This window comes from Salvelinus alpinus, chromosome 4, assembly GCF_045679555.1.
Source record: "Salvelinus alpinus chromosome 4, SLU_Salpinus.1, whole genome shotgun sequence".
Lineage (NCBI taxonomy): Eukaryota > Metazoa > Chordata > Actinopteri > Salmoniformes > Salmonidae > Salvelinus > Salvelinus alpinus.
Genome location: NC_092089.1, coordinates 12,695,212 through 12,709,804, shown reverse-complemented (window position 1 = coordinate 12,709,804; position 14,593 = coordinate 12,695,212). Strand labels below are relative to the sequence as shown.

General features: G+C 42.3%; 1 protein-coding gene across 1 annotated transcript in view; it reads right to left on the bottom strand.

Moving 5' to 3' along the window:
* The window catches only part of cmc1 (C-x(9)-C motif containing 1), a 31,350-nt gene extending 17,281 nt beyond the window's left edge, over positions 1–14,069 (bottom strand). The window contains exons 1-2 of the mRNA XM_071395688.1: positions 13,907–14,069; positions 13,119–13,211 (exon numbers count right to left, since the gene is read on the bottom strand). Of these exons, the coding sequence (XP_071251789.1) occupies positions 13,119–13,211; positions 13,907–13,925 (112 nt within the window). The 5' untranslated portion in view covers positions 13,926–14,069. The remainder of the gene's footprint in view (positions 1–13,118; positions 13,212–13,906) is intronic.
* Between the last annotated feature and the right edge of the window lie 524 nt (positions 14,070–14,593).

The following is a 14,593-nucleotide window of genomic DNA, read 5'->3' as shown; positions in this document are numbered from 1 at the left end:
TCTGTAAACCAACGAGGTCTATAGCTACTCTGCAAACCAACGAGGTCTATAGTTACTCTGCAAACCAACGAGGTCTATAGTTACTCTGCAAACCAACGAGGTCTATAGTTACTCTGTAAACCAACGAGGTCTATAGTTACTCTGTAAACCAACGAGGTCTATAGTTACTCTGTAAACCAACGAGGTCTATAGTTACTCTGCAAACCAACGAGGTCTATAGTTACTCTGCAAACCAACGAGGTCTATAGTTACTCTGCAAACCAACGAGGTCTATAGTTACTCTGTAAACCAACGAGGTCTATAGTTACTCTGTAAACCAACGAGGTCTATAGTTACTCTGAATAACATACAGAACTCTGTAAACCAACGAGGTCTATAGTTACTCTGCAAACCAACGAGGTCTATAGTTACTCTGTAAACCAACGAGGTCTATAGTTACTCTGTAAACCAACGAGGTCTATAGTTACTCTGAATAACATACAGAACTCTGTAAACCAACGAGGTCTACAGTAACTCTGAATAACATACAGAACTCTGTAAACCAACGAGGTCTATAGTTAGTCTGTAAACCAACGAGGTCTATAGTTACTCTGTAAACCAACGAGGTCTATAGTAACTCTGTAAACCAACGAGGTCTATAGTAACTCTGAATAACATACAGAACTCTGTAAACCAACGAGGTCTATAGTAACTGTAAACCAACGAGGTCTATAGCTACTCTGTAAACCAACGAGGTCTATAGTAACTCTGTAAACCAACGAGGTCTATAGTAACTCTGTAAACCAACGAGGTCTATAGTAACTCTGTAAACCAACGAGGTCTATAGTAACTCTGTAAACCAACGAGGTCTATAGTTAGTCTGTAAACCAACGAGGTCTATAGTTACTCTGAATAACATATAGAACTCTGTAAACCAACGAGGTCTATAGTTACTCTGTAAACCAACGAGGTCTATAGTTACTCTGTAAACCAACGAGGTCTATAGTTACTCTGTAAACCAACGAGGTCTATAGTTACTCTGAATAACATATATAACTCTGTAAACCAACGAGGTCTATAGTTACTCTGTAAACCAACGAGGTCTATAGTAACTCTGTAAACCAACGAGGTATATAGTAACTCTGTAAACCAACGAGGTCTATAGTAACTCTGTAAACCAACGAGGTCTATAGTAACTCTGTAAACCAACGAGGTCTATAGTAACTCTGTAAACCAACGAGGTCTATAGTAACTCTGAATAACATACAGAACTCTGTAAACCAACGAGGTCTATAGTAACTCTGTAAACCAATGAGGTCTATAGTAACTCTGTAAACCAACGAGGTCTATAGTTACTCTGAATAACATATAGAACTCTGTAAACCAACGAGGTCTATAGTAACTCTGTAAACCAACGAGGTCTATAGTAACTCTGAATAACATACAGAACTCTGTAAACCAACGAGGTCTATAGTAACTCTGTAAACCAATGAGGTCTATAGTAACTCTGTAAACCAACGAGGTCTACAGTTACTCTGTAAACCAACGAGGTCTATAGTTACTCTGTAAACCAACGAGGTCTATAATTACTCTGTAAACCAACGAGGTCTATAGTTACTCTGTAAACCAACGAGGTCTATAGTTACTCTGAATAACATATATAACTCTGTAAACCAACGAGGTCTATAGTAACTCTGTAAACCAACGAGGTATATAGTAACTCTGTAAACCAACGAGGTCTATAGTAACTCTGTAAACCAACGAGGTCTATAGTAACTCTGTAAACCAACGAGGTCTATAGTAACTCTGTAAACCAACGAGGTCTATAGTAACTCTGTACACCAACGAGGTCTATAGTAACTCTGAATATCATACAGAACTCTGTAAACCAACGAGGTCTATAGTAACTCTGTAAACCAATGAGGTCTATAGTAACTCTGTAAACCAACGAGGTCTATAGTTACTCTGAATAACATATAGAACTCTGTAAACCAACGAGGTCTATAGTTACTCTGTAAACCAACGAGGTCTATAGTAACTCTGTAAACCAACGAGGTCTATAGTTAGTCTGTAAACCAACGAGGTCTATAGTTACTCTGAATAACATATAGAACTCTGTAAACCAACGAGGTCTATAGTTACTCTGTAAACCAACGAGGTCTATAGTTACTCTGTAAACCAACGAGGTCTATAGTTACTCTGTAAACCAACGAGGTCTATAGTAACTCTGTAAACCAACGAGGTCTATAGTTACTCTGTAAACCAACGAGGTCTATAGTAACTCTGTAAACCAACGAGGTCTATAGTTACTCTGAATAACATACAGAACTCTGTAAACCAACGAGGTCTACAGTAACTCTGAATAACATACAGAACTCTGTAAACCAACGAGGTCTATAGTTAGTCTGTAAACCAACGATGTCTATAGTTACTCTGTAAACCAACGAGGTCTATAGTTACTCTAAATAACATACAGAACTCTGTAAACCAACGAGGTCTATAGTAACTCTGTAAACCAACGAGGTCTATAGTAACTCTAAATAACATACAGAACTCTGTAAACCAACGAGGTCTATAGTTACTCTGTAAACCAACGAGGTCAATAGTAACTCTGTAAACCAACAAGGTCTATAGTAACTCTGTAAACCAACGAGGTCTATAGTAACTCTGTAAACCAACGAGGTCTATAGTAACTCTGTAAACCAACGAGGTCTATAGTAACTCTGTAAACCAACGAGGTCTATAGTAACTCTGTAAACCAACGAGGTCTATAGTAACTCTGAATAACATACAGAACTCTGTAAACCAACAAGGTCTATAGTAACTCTGTAAACCAACGAGGTCTATAGTAACTCTGTAAACCAACGAGGTCTATAGTTACTCTGAATAACATATAGAACTCTGTAAACCAACGAGGTCTATAGTTACTCTGTAAACCAACGAGGTCTATAGTTACTCTGTAAACCAACGAGGTCTATAGTGACTCTGTAAACCAACGAGGTCTATAGTAACTCTGTAAACCAACGAGGTCTATAGTTACTCTGAATAACATATAGAACTCTGTAAACCAACGAGGTCTATAGTTACTCTGTAAACCAACGAGGTCTATAGTTACTCTGAATAACATATAGAACTCTGTAAACCAACGAGGTCTATAGTTACTCTGTAAACCAACGAGGTCTATAGTTACTCTGTAAACCAACGAGGTCTATAGTAACTCTGTAAACCAACGAGGTCTATAGTTACTCTGTAAACCAACGAGGTCTATAGTTACTCTGAATAACATACAGAACTCTGTAAACCAACGAGGTCTACAGTAACTCTGAATAACATACAGAACTCTGTAAACCAACGAGGTCTATAGTTAGTCTGTAAACCAACGAGGTCTATAGTTACTCTGTAAACCAACGAGGTCTATAGTTACTCTGTAAACCAACGAGGTCTATAGTTACTCTGTAAACCAACGAGGTCTATAGTTACTCTAAATAACATACAGAACTCTGAAAACCAACGAGGTCTATAGTTACTCTGTAAACCAACGAGGTCTATAGTAACTCTGTAAACCAACGAGGTCTATAGTAACTCTGTAAACCAACGAGGTCTATAGTAACTCTGTAAACCAACGAGGTCTATAGTAACTCTGTAAACCAACGAGGTCTATAGTAACTCTGTAAACCAACGAGGTCTATAGTAACTCTGAATAACATACAGAACTCTGTAAACCAACGAGGTCTATAGTAACTCTGTAAACCAACGAGGTCTATAGTAACTCTGTAAACCAACGAGGTCTATAGTTACTCTGAATAACATATAGAACTCTGTAAACCAACGAGGTCTATAGTTACTCTGTAAACCAACGAGGTCTATAGTTACTCTGAATAACATATAGAACTCTGTAAACCAACGAGGTCTATAGTTACTCTGAATAACATATAGAACTCTGTAAACCAACGAGGTCTATAGTAACTCTGTAAACCAACGAGGTCTATAGTTAGTCTGTAAACCAACGAGGTCTATAGTTACTCTGAATAACATATAGAACTCTGTAAACCAACGAGGTCTATAGTTACTCTGTAAACCAACGAGGTCTATAGTTACTCTGAATAACATATAGAACTCTGTAAACCAACGAGGTCTATAGTTACTCTGTAAACCAACGAGGTCTATAGTTACTCTGTAAACCAACGAGGTCTATAGTTACTCTGCAAACCAACGAGGTCTATAGTTACTCTGTAAACCAACGAGGTCTATAGTTACTCTGTAAACCAACGAGGTCTATAGTTACTCTGTAAACCAACGAGGTCTATAGTTACTCTGAATAACATACAGAACTCTGTAAACCAACGAGGTCTATAGCTACTCTGTAAACCAACGAGGTCTATAGTTACTCTGCAAACCAACGAGGTCTATAGTTACTCTGCAAACCAACGAGGTCTATAGTTACTCTGTAAACCAACGAGGTCTATAGTTACTCTGTAAACCAACGAGGTCTATAGTTACTCTGTAAACCAACGAGGTCTATAGTTACTCTGTAAACCAACGAGGTCTATAGTTACTCTGCAAACCAACGAGGTCTATAGTTACTCTGCAAACCAACGAGGTCTATAGTTACTCTGTAAACCAACGAGGTCTATAGTTACTCTGTAAACCAACGAGGTCTATAGTTACTCTGAATAACATACAGAACTCTGTAAACCAACGAGGTCTATAGTTACTCTGCAAACCAACGAGGTCTATAGTTACTCTGTAAACCAACGAGGTCTATAGTTACTCTGTAAACCAACGAGGTCTATAGTTACTCTGAATAACATACAGAACTCTGTAAACCAACGAGGTCTACAGTAACTCTGAATAACATACTGAACTCTGTAAACCAACGAGGTCTATAGGTAACCCAACGAGGTCTATAGTAACTCTGTAAACCAACGAGGTCTATAGTAACTCTGAATAACATACAGAACTCTGTAAACCAACGAGGTCTATAGTAACTGTAAACCAACGAGGTCTATAGCTACTCTGTAAACCAACGAGGTCTATAGTAACTCTGTAAACCAACGAGGTCTATAGTAACTCTGTAAACCAACGAGGTCTATAGTAACTCTGTAAACCAACGAGGTCTATAGTAACTCTGTAAACCAACGAGGTCTATAGTTAGTCTGTAAACCAACGAGGTCTATAGTTACTCTGAATAACATATAGAACTCTGTAAACCAACGAGGTCTATAGTTACTCTGTAAACCAACGAGGTCTATAGTTACTCTGAATAACATATAGAACTCTGTAAACCAACGAGGTCTATAGTTACTCTGTAAACCAACGAGGTCTATAGTTACTCTGTAAACCAACGAGGTCTATAGTAACTCTGTAAACCAACGAGGTCTATAGTTACTCTGTAAACCAACGAGGTCTATAGTTACTCTGTAAACCAACGAGGTCTATAGGTACTCTGAATAACATACAGAACTCTGTAAACCAACGAGGTCTATAGGTAGTCTGTAAACCAACGAGGTCTACAGTAACTCTGAATAACATACAGAACTCTGTAAACCAACGAGGTCTATAGTTAGTCTGTAAACCAACGAGGTCTATAGTTACTCTGTAAACCAACGAGGTCTATAGTAACTCTGTAAACCAACGAGGTCTATAGTAACTCTGAATAACATACAGAACTCTGTAAACCAACGAGGTCTATAGCTACTCTGTAAACCAACGAGGTCTATAGTAACTCTGTAAACCAACGAGGTCTATAGCTACTCTGTAAACCAACGAGGTCTATAGTAACTCTGTAAACCAACGAGGTCTATAGTAACTCTGTAAACCAACGAGGTCTATAGTAACTCTGTAAACCAACGAGGTCTATAGTAACTCTGTAAACCAACGAGGTCTATAGTAACTCTGAATAACATACAGAACTCTGTGTGTCTCTTTTAGTTAGACCGTAGAAGACACATTTAGGACTGAGATGGTCGACTTAACAAGGATTCTCATTTTCTAACCATTTCATAAAAAAAGACATGATGTTTGTCCAAGCAGTTGAGACCCTGACCAAACAGCTGAGTGCAAGGTGAATCATACAGAGAGGGAGTTGGCCATTAGGCCTAACTGCGTTACACTACAGAGATAAATATATATATATATATTTATTTCCTGTCAATCCTTTAACTGATAACAAGGTGTTGTTGATGAAAAGGTGCCATTGTGTTGGTGGTGCTAAAGAGGTGCAGAAGGATCCTGGCCTCGTCTCTTCACGCTGTTAGCCAGGTCTTTGGCTGACTTTAATTAGCCTCTCCCCCCCCGTCCTCGTCCCCGTCCCCCGTCTCCAGCGTCTCATAAACAACAATGGAATGCATCCCAAAATGACAATGTATCCTAACCCCTACGAAGTGCACTACTTTTTGTTGTTGACCAGGGCCCTGCTCAACAGCAGTACACTGTATAGAGGACAGGGCATCGTTTGGGATGCAAACTCATCCTAATAATCTCCCTGTTATGATCAGCGTGATTATCGCCACGACGACGACGTGCTTTCATCAGAATGCAGAAAAACCTGCAGAAGCAATTTGACGAGGCAGAACAGTGTGACTAATGTAAATCAGCAGAACAGAAACACAGAGGACTGTACTGGGGGCCTGACACTGTCTCTGGTATCCCATCACCCAACACAGTGATCTCAGAGGACTGTACTGGGGGCCTGACACTGCCTCTGGTATCCCATCACCCAACACAGTGATCTCAGAGGACTGTACTGGGGGCCTGACACTGCCTCTGGTATCCCATCACCCAACACAGTGATCTCAGAGGACTGTACTGGAGGCCTGACACTGTCTCTGGTATCCCATCACCCAACACAGTGATCTCAGAGGACTGTACTGGGGGGCCTGACACTGTCTCTGGTATCCCATCACCCAACACAGTGATCTCAGAGGACTGTACTGGGGGCCTGACACTGTCTCTGGTATCCCATCACCCAACACAGTGATCTCAGAGGACTGTACTGGGGGGCCTGACACTGTCTCTGGTATCCCATCACCCAACACAGTGATCTCAGAGGACTGTACTGGAGGCCTGACACTGTCTCTGGTACCCCATCACCCAACACAGTGATCTCAGAGGACTGTACTGGAGGCCTGACACTGGTACTGGTATCCCATCACCCAACACAGTGATCTCAGAGGACTGTACTGGGGGCCTGACACTGTCTCTGGTATCCCATCACCCAACACAGTGATCTCAGAGGACTGTACTGGGGGCCTGACACTGTCTCTGGTATCCCATCACCCAACACAGTGATCTCAGAGGACTGTACTGGAGGCCTGACACTGTCTCTGGTATCCCATCACCCAACACAGTGACAGTGATTTCAGAGGACTGTACTGGAGGCCTGACATTGATACTGGTATCCCATCACCCAACACAGTGATCTCAGAGGACTGTACTGGAGGCCTGACACTGTCTCTGGTATCCCATCACCCAACACAGTGACAGTGATCTCAGAGGACTGTACTGGAGGCCTGACATTGTTACTGGTATCCCATCACCCAACACAGTGATCTCAGAGGACTGTACTGGGGGCCTGACATTGGTACTGGTATCCCATCACACAACACAGTGATCTCAGAGGACTGTACTGGGGGCCTGACACTGTCTCTGGTATCCCATCACCCAACACAGTGATCTCAGAGGACTGTACTGGGGGCCTGACATTGGTACTGGTATCCCATCACCCAACACAGTGATCTCAGAGGACTGTACTGGAGGGCCTGACACTGTCTCTGGTATCCCATCACCCAACACAGTGATCTCAGAGGACTGTACTGGGGGCCTGACACTCTCTCTGGTATCCCATCACCCAACACAGTGATCTCAGAGGACTGTACTGGAGGCCTGACACTGTCTCTGGTATCCCATCACCCAACACAGTGATCTCAGAGGACTGTACTGGGGGCCTGACACTGTCTCTGGTATCCCATCACCCAACACAGTGATCTCAGAGGACTGTACTGGGGGCCTGACACTGTCTCTGGTATCCCATCACACATCAGTAGTAACCCAACACAGTGACAGTGACCTCAGAGGACTGTACTGGAGGCCTGACATTGGTACTGGTATCCCATCACCCAACAAAGTGATCTCAGAGGCAGCCTCCCAACTGACACCCTATTCCCTATATAGTGCACTACTTTAGACCAGGACCCAATGGCACCCTATTCCCTATATAGTGCACTACTTTAGACCAGGACCCATTAGGGAATAGGGTGCCACGCGGCCCATTATCCAGTGATCTCCACTAGAGACTGCGTGGTAGTGAGAGGAAGGGGCCTTCGGAAGGAGGTATGGACTAGTGAGGGATTATCACAACCCAACACCCCCCCCACTAAAATTATAATCTCCTATTCTGAGTCCCCAGACAAAACTGACCAATCACCTCTACATAATCATCTATGTGATGATGAGATACGGTGAGCTGACTGTTCTGTAGTAGCTGATCCAATCAGTGCCGTAGTAAAGACACATGTGACTGTTCTGAAGTAGCTGATCCAATCAGGGCCGTAGTAAGGACACATGTGACTGTTCTGAAGTAGCTGATCCAATCAGTGCCGTAGTAAGGACACATGTGACTGTTCTGTAGTAGCTGATCCAATCAGTGCCGTAGTAAAGACACATGTGACTGTTCTGAAGTAGCTGATCCAATCAGGCCCCGTAGTAAGGACACATGTGACTGTTCTGAAGTAGCTGATCCAATCAGGGCCGTAGTAAGGACACATGTGACTGTTCTGAAGTAGCTGATCCAATCAGGGCCCGTAGTAAGGACACATGTGACTGTTCTGAAGTAGCTGATCCAATCAGGGCCGTAGTAAGGACACATGTGACTGTTCTGAAGTAGCTGATCCAATCAGGGCCGTAGTAAGGACACATGTGACTGTTCTGTAGTAGCTGATCCAATCAGTGTCGTAGTAAGGACACATGTGACTGTTCTGAAGTAGCTGATCCAATCAGGGCCGTAGTAAGGACACATGTGACTGTTCTGAAGTAGCTGATCCAATCAGTGTCGTAGTAAGGACACATGTGACTGTTCTGAAGTAGCTGATCCAATCAGTGCCGTAGTAAGGACACATGTGACTGTTCTGAAGTAGCTGATCCAATCAGTGTCGTAGTAAGGACACATGTGACTGTTCTGAAGTAGCTGATCCAATCAGTGTCGTAGTAAGGACACATGTGACTGTTCTGAAGTAGCTGATCCAATCAGAGCCGTAGTAAGGACACATGTGACTGTTCTGAAGTAGCTGATCCAATCAGTGCTGTAGTAAGGACACATGTCTTAGAAAAGGGCAGGGCATGGGTTTGGAGAGGTGATGTCATTCTGGTAGACTAGTGGAGAAAGAAGCTTCTGCACTACGGGTCGTCGTCAGATCAGAGTAAACACCAAGAAAACACACCGTCTCTGATCAGAGTAAACACACCGTCTCTGATCAGAGTAAACACCAAGAAAACACACCGTCTCTGATCAGAGTAAACACACCGTCTCTGATCAGAATAAACACCAAGAAAACACACCGTCTCTGATCAGAATAAACACCAAGAAAACACACCGTCTCTGATCAGAGTAAACACACCGTCTCTGATCAGAGTAAACACCAAGAAAACACACCGTCTCTGATCAGAATAAACACCAAGAAAACACACCGTCTCTGACCAGAGTAAACACACCGTCTCTGATCAGAGTAAACACCAAGAAAACACACCGTCTCTGATCAGAGTAAACACCAAGAAAACACACCGTCTCTGATCAGAGTAAACACCAAGAAAACACACCGTCTCTGATCAGAGTAAACACCAAGAAAACACACCGTCTCTGATCAGAGTAAACACCAAGAAAACACACCGTCTCTGATCAGAGTAAACACCAAGAAAACACACCGTCTCTGATCAGAGTAAACACCAAGAAAACACACCGTCTCTGATCAGAGTAAACACCAAGAAAACACACCGTCTCTGATCAGAGTAAACACCAAGAAAACACACCGTCTCTGACAGATGTTTTATGGAACTGCATTTAACTAAACAACATTACACAACAAACACTAATGCACAAAAAGACAGGTCAGAGCCAGGACAGAGCAAACAGCCACTGCAAGCATCAGTAATACAAATAGAGTAGTATGCAGGCAATACAGCAGCTAGGGCTGGAGGTGTGAAAAGGAGGGGGCAGAGAGGAGACCAGAAGGGGGTTTCCACAGCCCTGTCACCTCGAGGGCTGTGTCTCTCTGGGCGAGCAGCAGCGGGCGTGCAGCCTCAGAGGATAACAGAGGACAGGCTTTAGGCCTAACCACAAGCAAAGCACCTATGCAACACCACGAGTTGCTGTTGGGCAATCCCACCGTAACAGAATGATGCAGAGACGTTTTCACTTTAAAATGGACGCCAGACAACAACAAAAAAAACAATGAATGCTAACTTAAAACAATACAACTCTATGCACAATTACTTTTAACAATTTTCAAAGAACATTTGACAGAAAAAACACATTTACTTGACCAGTGCAGATGTACATTTCAGAAACAGAATGATGGTTTGTGCGGCTGGTGCCAAAACGGTGCATCTGGACTGTTCTTCAAGAAAATGTGTAAAAATAAAAATAAAATTGGTGTAAATTGTTAAAGGTAGTCTTTATGCATCAAGTTGTATGGTTTGTTTAACTTTACAATCATTGTTTTTTTTGGGTTTGACACACATTTTAAAGTGAAAAATCGGAGTGTCATTCCGTTGCCGTGGAATTGCCCTGCAACAACATTACAGCAGCGGCCGGAGACTCCGTAAGATTTCAAAAATAAATAAAAACGTTGATGCCAGCAACATAAAGTGAATTTAGAGATGTTACCATTCAACATTTAACTGTAGTCTGTTACAAGTATCTTCCTGTAAAACAGAGAACATTTTGCCAAGTTTCTGTTAGGCCAACACGTTGAGCTATAACACAATCAGATCAACAGTCTACACTCCTTATAATAAAGTTAGCATAAACACTGCTATAAAAAAAAAAGGGCGTTGGGGACAGAAAAGAGGAAGTTAATTGTATCAAGAGGGATATTCATATTTAACCACCAGATCAGGTTTGATCGAGATAGAAAACGCCTTGACTGTCTTTTTCCCTTCATCGGGTCATCTACTTCTGACTGGTTTTCAGACAGGGCGTGACAGCCAGATCAACGCAACAGGAAAACACAGAGATACGCAACAGGCGAGGTATCCATTAATACTCTGTCATGGCTCAGGGCTTTAATAGGGCCTTTGCTTGAGATTGTAACTGAAAAGGTGCATAGAAACCTCAGCAACCCGACAATGTGTGTAAACAGCGGAGGTGAACTTTGGATATACAGTTGAAGCCGGAAGTTTACATACACTTAGGTTGGAGTCATTAAAACTCGTTTTTCAACCACTCCACTAATTTCTTGTTAACAAACTTTAGTTTTGGCAAGTCGGTTAGGACATCTACTTTGTGCATGACACAAGTCATTTTTCCAACAATTGTTCACAAACAGATTATTTCACTTATAATTCACTGTATCACAATTCCAGTGGGTCAGCAGTTTACATACACTAAGTTGACTGTGCCTTTAAACAGCTTGGAAAATTCCAGAAAATTATGTTATGGCTTTAAAAGCTTCTGATAGGCTAATTGACATCATTTGAGTCAATTGGAGGTGTACCTGTGGATGTATTTCAAGGCCTACCTTCAAACTCTGTGCCTCTTTGCTTGACATCATGGGAAAATCTAAAGAAATCAGTCAAGACCTCAGAAAAAAAATTGTAGACCTCCACAAGTCTGGTTCATCCTTGGGAGCAATTTCCAAACGCCTGAAGGTACCACGTTCATCTGTACAAACAATAGAACGCAAGTATAAACACCATGGGACACGCAGCCGTCATACCGCTCAGGAAGGAGACGCGTTCTGTCTCCTAGAGATGAACGTACTTTGGAGCGAAAAGTGGAAATCAATCCCAGAACAACAGCAAAGGACCTTGTGAAGATGCTGAAGGAAACAGGTACAAAAGTATCTATAGCCACTGTAAAACGATTCCCATATCGACATAACCTGAAAGGCCGCTCAGCAAGGAAGAAGCCACTGCTCCAAAACAGCCATAAAAAAAGCCACACTACGGTTTGCAACTGCACATGGGGACAAAGATCGTACTTTTTGGAGAAATGTCCTCTGGTCTGATGAAACAAAAATAGAACTGTTTGGCCATAATGACCATCGTTATGTTTGGAGGAAAAAAGGGGGAGGCTTGCAAGCCAAAGAACACCATCCCAACCGTGAAGCACGGGGGTGGCAGCATCATGTTGTGGGGGTGTTTTGCTGCAGGAGGGACTGGTGCACTTCACAAAATAGATGGCATCATGAGGGAGGAAAATTATGTGGATATATTGAAGCAACATCTCAAGACATCAGTCAGGAAGTTAAAGCTTGGTCAAAAATGGGTCTTCCAAATGGACAATGACCCCAAGCATACTTCCAAAGTTGTGGCAAAATGGCTTAAGGGCAACAAAGTCAAGGTATTGGAGTGTCCATCACAAAGCCCTGACCTCAATCCTATAGAAAATGTGTGGGTTGAACTGAAAAAGCGTGTGCGAGCAAGGAGGCCTACAAACCTGACTCCGTTACACCAGCACTGTCAGGAGGAATGGGCCCAAATTCACCCAACTTATTGTGGGAAGCTTATGGAAGGCTACCCAAAACGTTTGACCCAAATTAAACAATGTAAAGGCAATGCTACCAAATACTAATTAAGTGTATGTAAACCTCTGACCCACTGGGAATGTGATGAAAGAAATAAAAGCTGAAATAAATCACTACTATTATTCTGACATGTCACATTCTTAAAATAAAGAGGTGATCCTAACTGACCTAAGACAGGGAATTTTTACTAGGATTAAATGTCAGGAATTGTGAAACACTGAGTTTAAATGCATTTGTCTAAGGTGTATGCAAACCTCTGACTTCAACTGTATCTCTGTGACCATCTTGGGTTCCAGCCCATATATCCCGGGTGCCACAAGACTGTAAGCCCGCTGACCTAAAGCCTAAGCATTTGTTCAGGTTAGCTAACACAAGTTTTTATTAATCTCAGATATTCACCTGTAACCTTTTCAGCACAGAGCTCCTTGGCTTTCTCCCTCATCATCTTGGGGATGAGTACATCCGTCTCCACATGCCTCAGGAAAGGCTCCTCTGGAACACAACCCAATAACACACACACACACACACACCGGTCATAGCTACCCTGCTGTACCAGGGCTAGCATATCCATCAAACTAGCTAGCTAGCTAAACAGACACAGTAGACGCTGGGTAACTATAGAGCTAACAACATCTAGCTAACCCAGTTGTTTCTGAGCACGCAAAGAAAACAATCTAAATAAATCGACGTAGCTAGCGCGCTAAATATCCAACTGACAGCTACGTCACTTGTATATGAATAAACTCAGTTTAAAGATTAAGTTTAATCGGCTACGACACTTGCTTACTATGATAGTTAGCTAGCCAATTGAATGGCATGCTGATTCTACTGAAGCCAGCTTAGCTAGCCCTGGCTAGCGACGTCGAACTGCTAGTGCTAGCATGCTTTACAACTAGTAAATAACAAGAAGGCACCGCACACTGTTGAAGCTCCCAATTACTGACAACGTTTCGATTCGACGAAGATCCATGTCGGATCGAAACGTTGTCAGTAAAGCGGTGAATTGGGAGCTTTAACGGGGCGCAGGCCTTCTTGTTCTTCACTAGACTTTGTTAGCCCAGAACCTAACGTTATGTTTTTAAAGATGTGCGTATGACCACACACTTTTCTATAGATGCTTAACAACTATACCAATGCCGTAAGAGCGACATAGGAAAATGATACTCAACATATTGTCTATACAATACCTGCTTTGGTTGCTTCCATAATTATCAGCAGTGTTGCTGAATCAAAACATTACAAAACTGAATCAAAGTGACCTCTCTTCATTACCACGTTACTTCCGGGTGCGTCACGCAACTGCGGAACGAACTACAATCCCCACAATTCTCCACAACTCTGAACTACAAAGGCCTGGTTTGGGAAGCGTTGTACACTTTAAAGTACACTTTAAAATGTGTATTACATCGTCCATCACGCATAATTGTCAAGTTAAAGAATGGTTCAATGTATCTGTTTAAATGAGACTGGATCTACCAAAGTGAATAAGTTGATGTATTGTCTTCAACAACAAATGAAGAGTTGACAGTGGCAGCTCACCTGATATCCAACAGGCTTTCATCTTACAAAAACAACTTAGAAATAACAACATTCACCTAGATATACTTCAGCTTTGACCACAGCTGCATTCAAGATGGTGCTGGAGTCTCTTCTCACAGCCGCCGTACCACATGGTGGATGCTGACCACAATCCCCTGTGAAGTGTAGGCGCCTATTGTAGACTCTAGACTGTCAGTCTGGAATTCATGTGAGGCCCACAGGTGTTTGTGCATCAGTGTCTGGTCTATCTACGACAGGTCTGATATGTAAGTATGTAACACCTGGACCACCACAACAACAGATAGAAGCAGAGGACCCGTCTGTCTGTCTGTCTG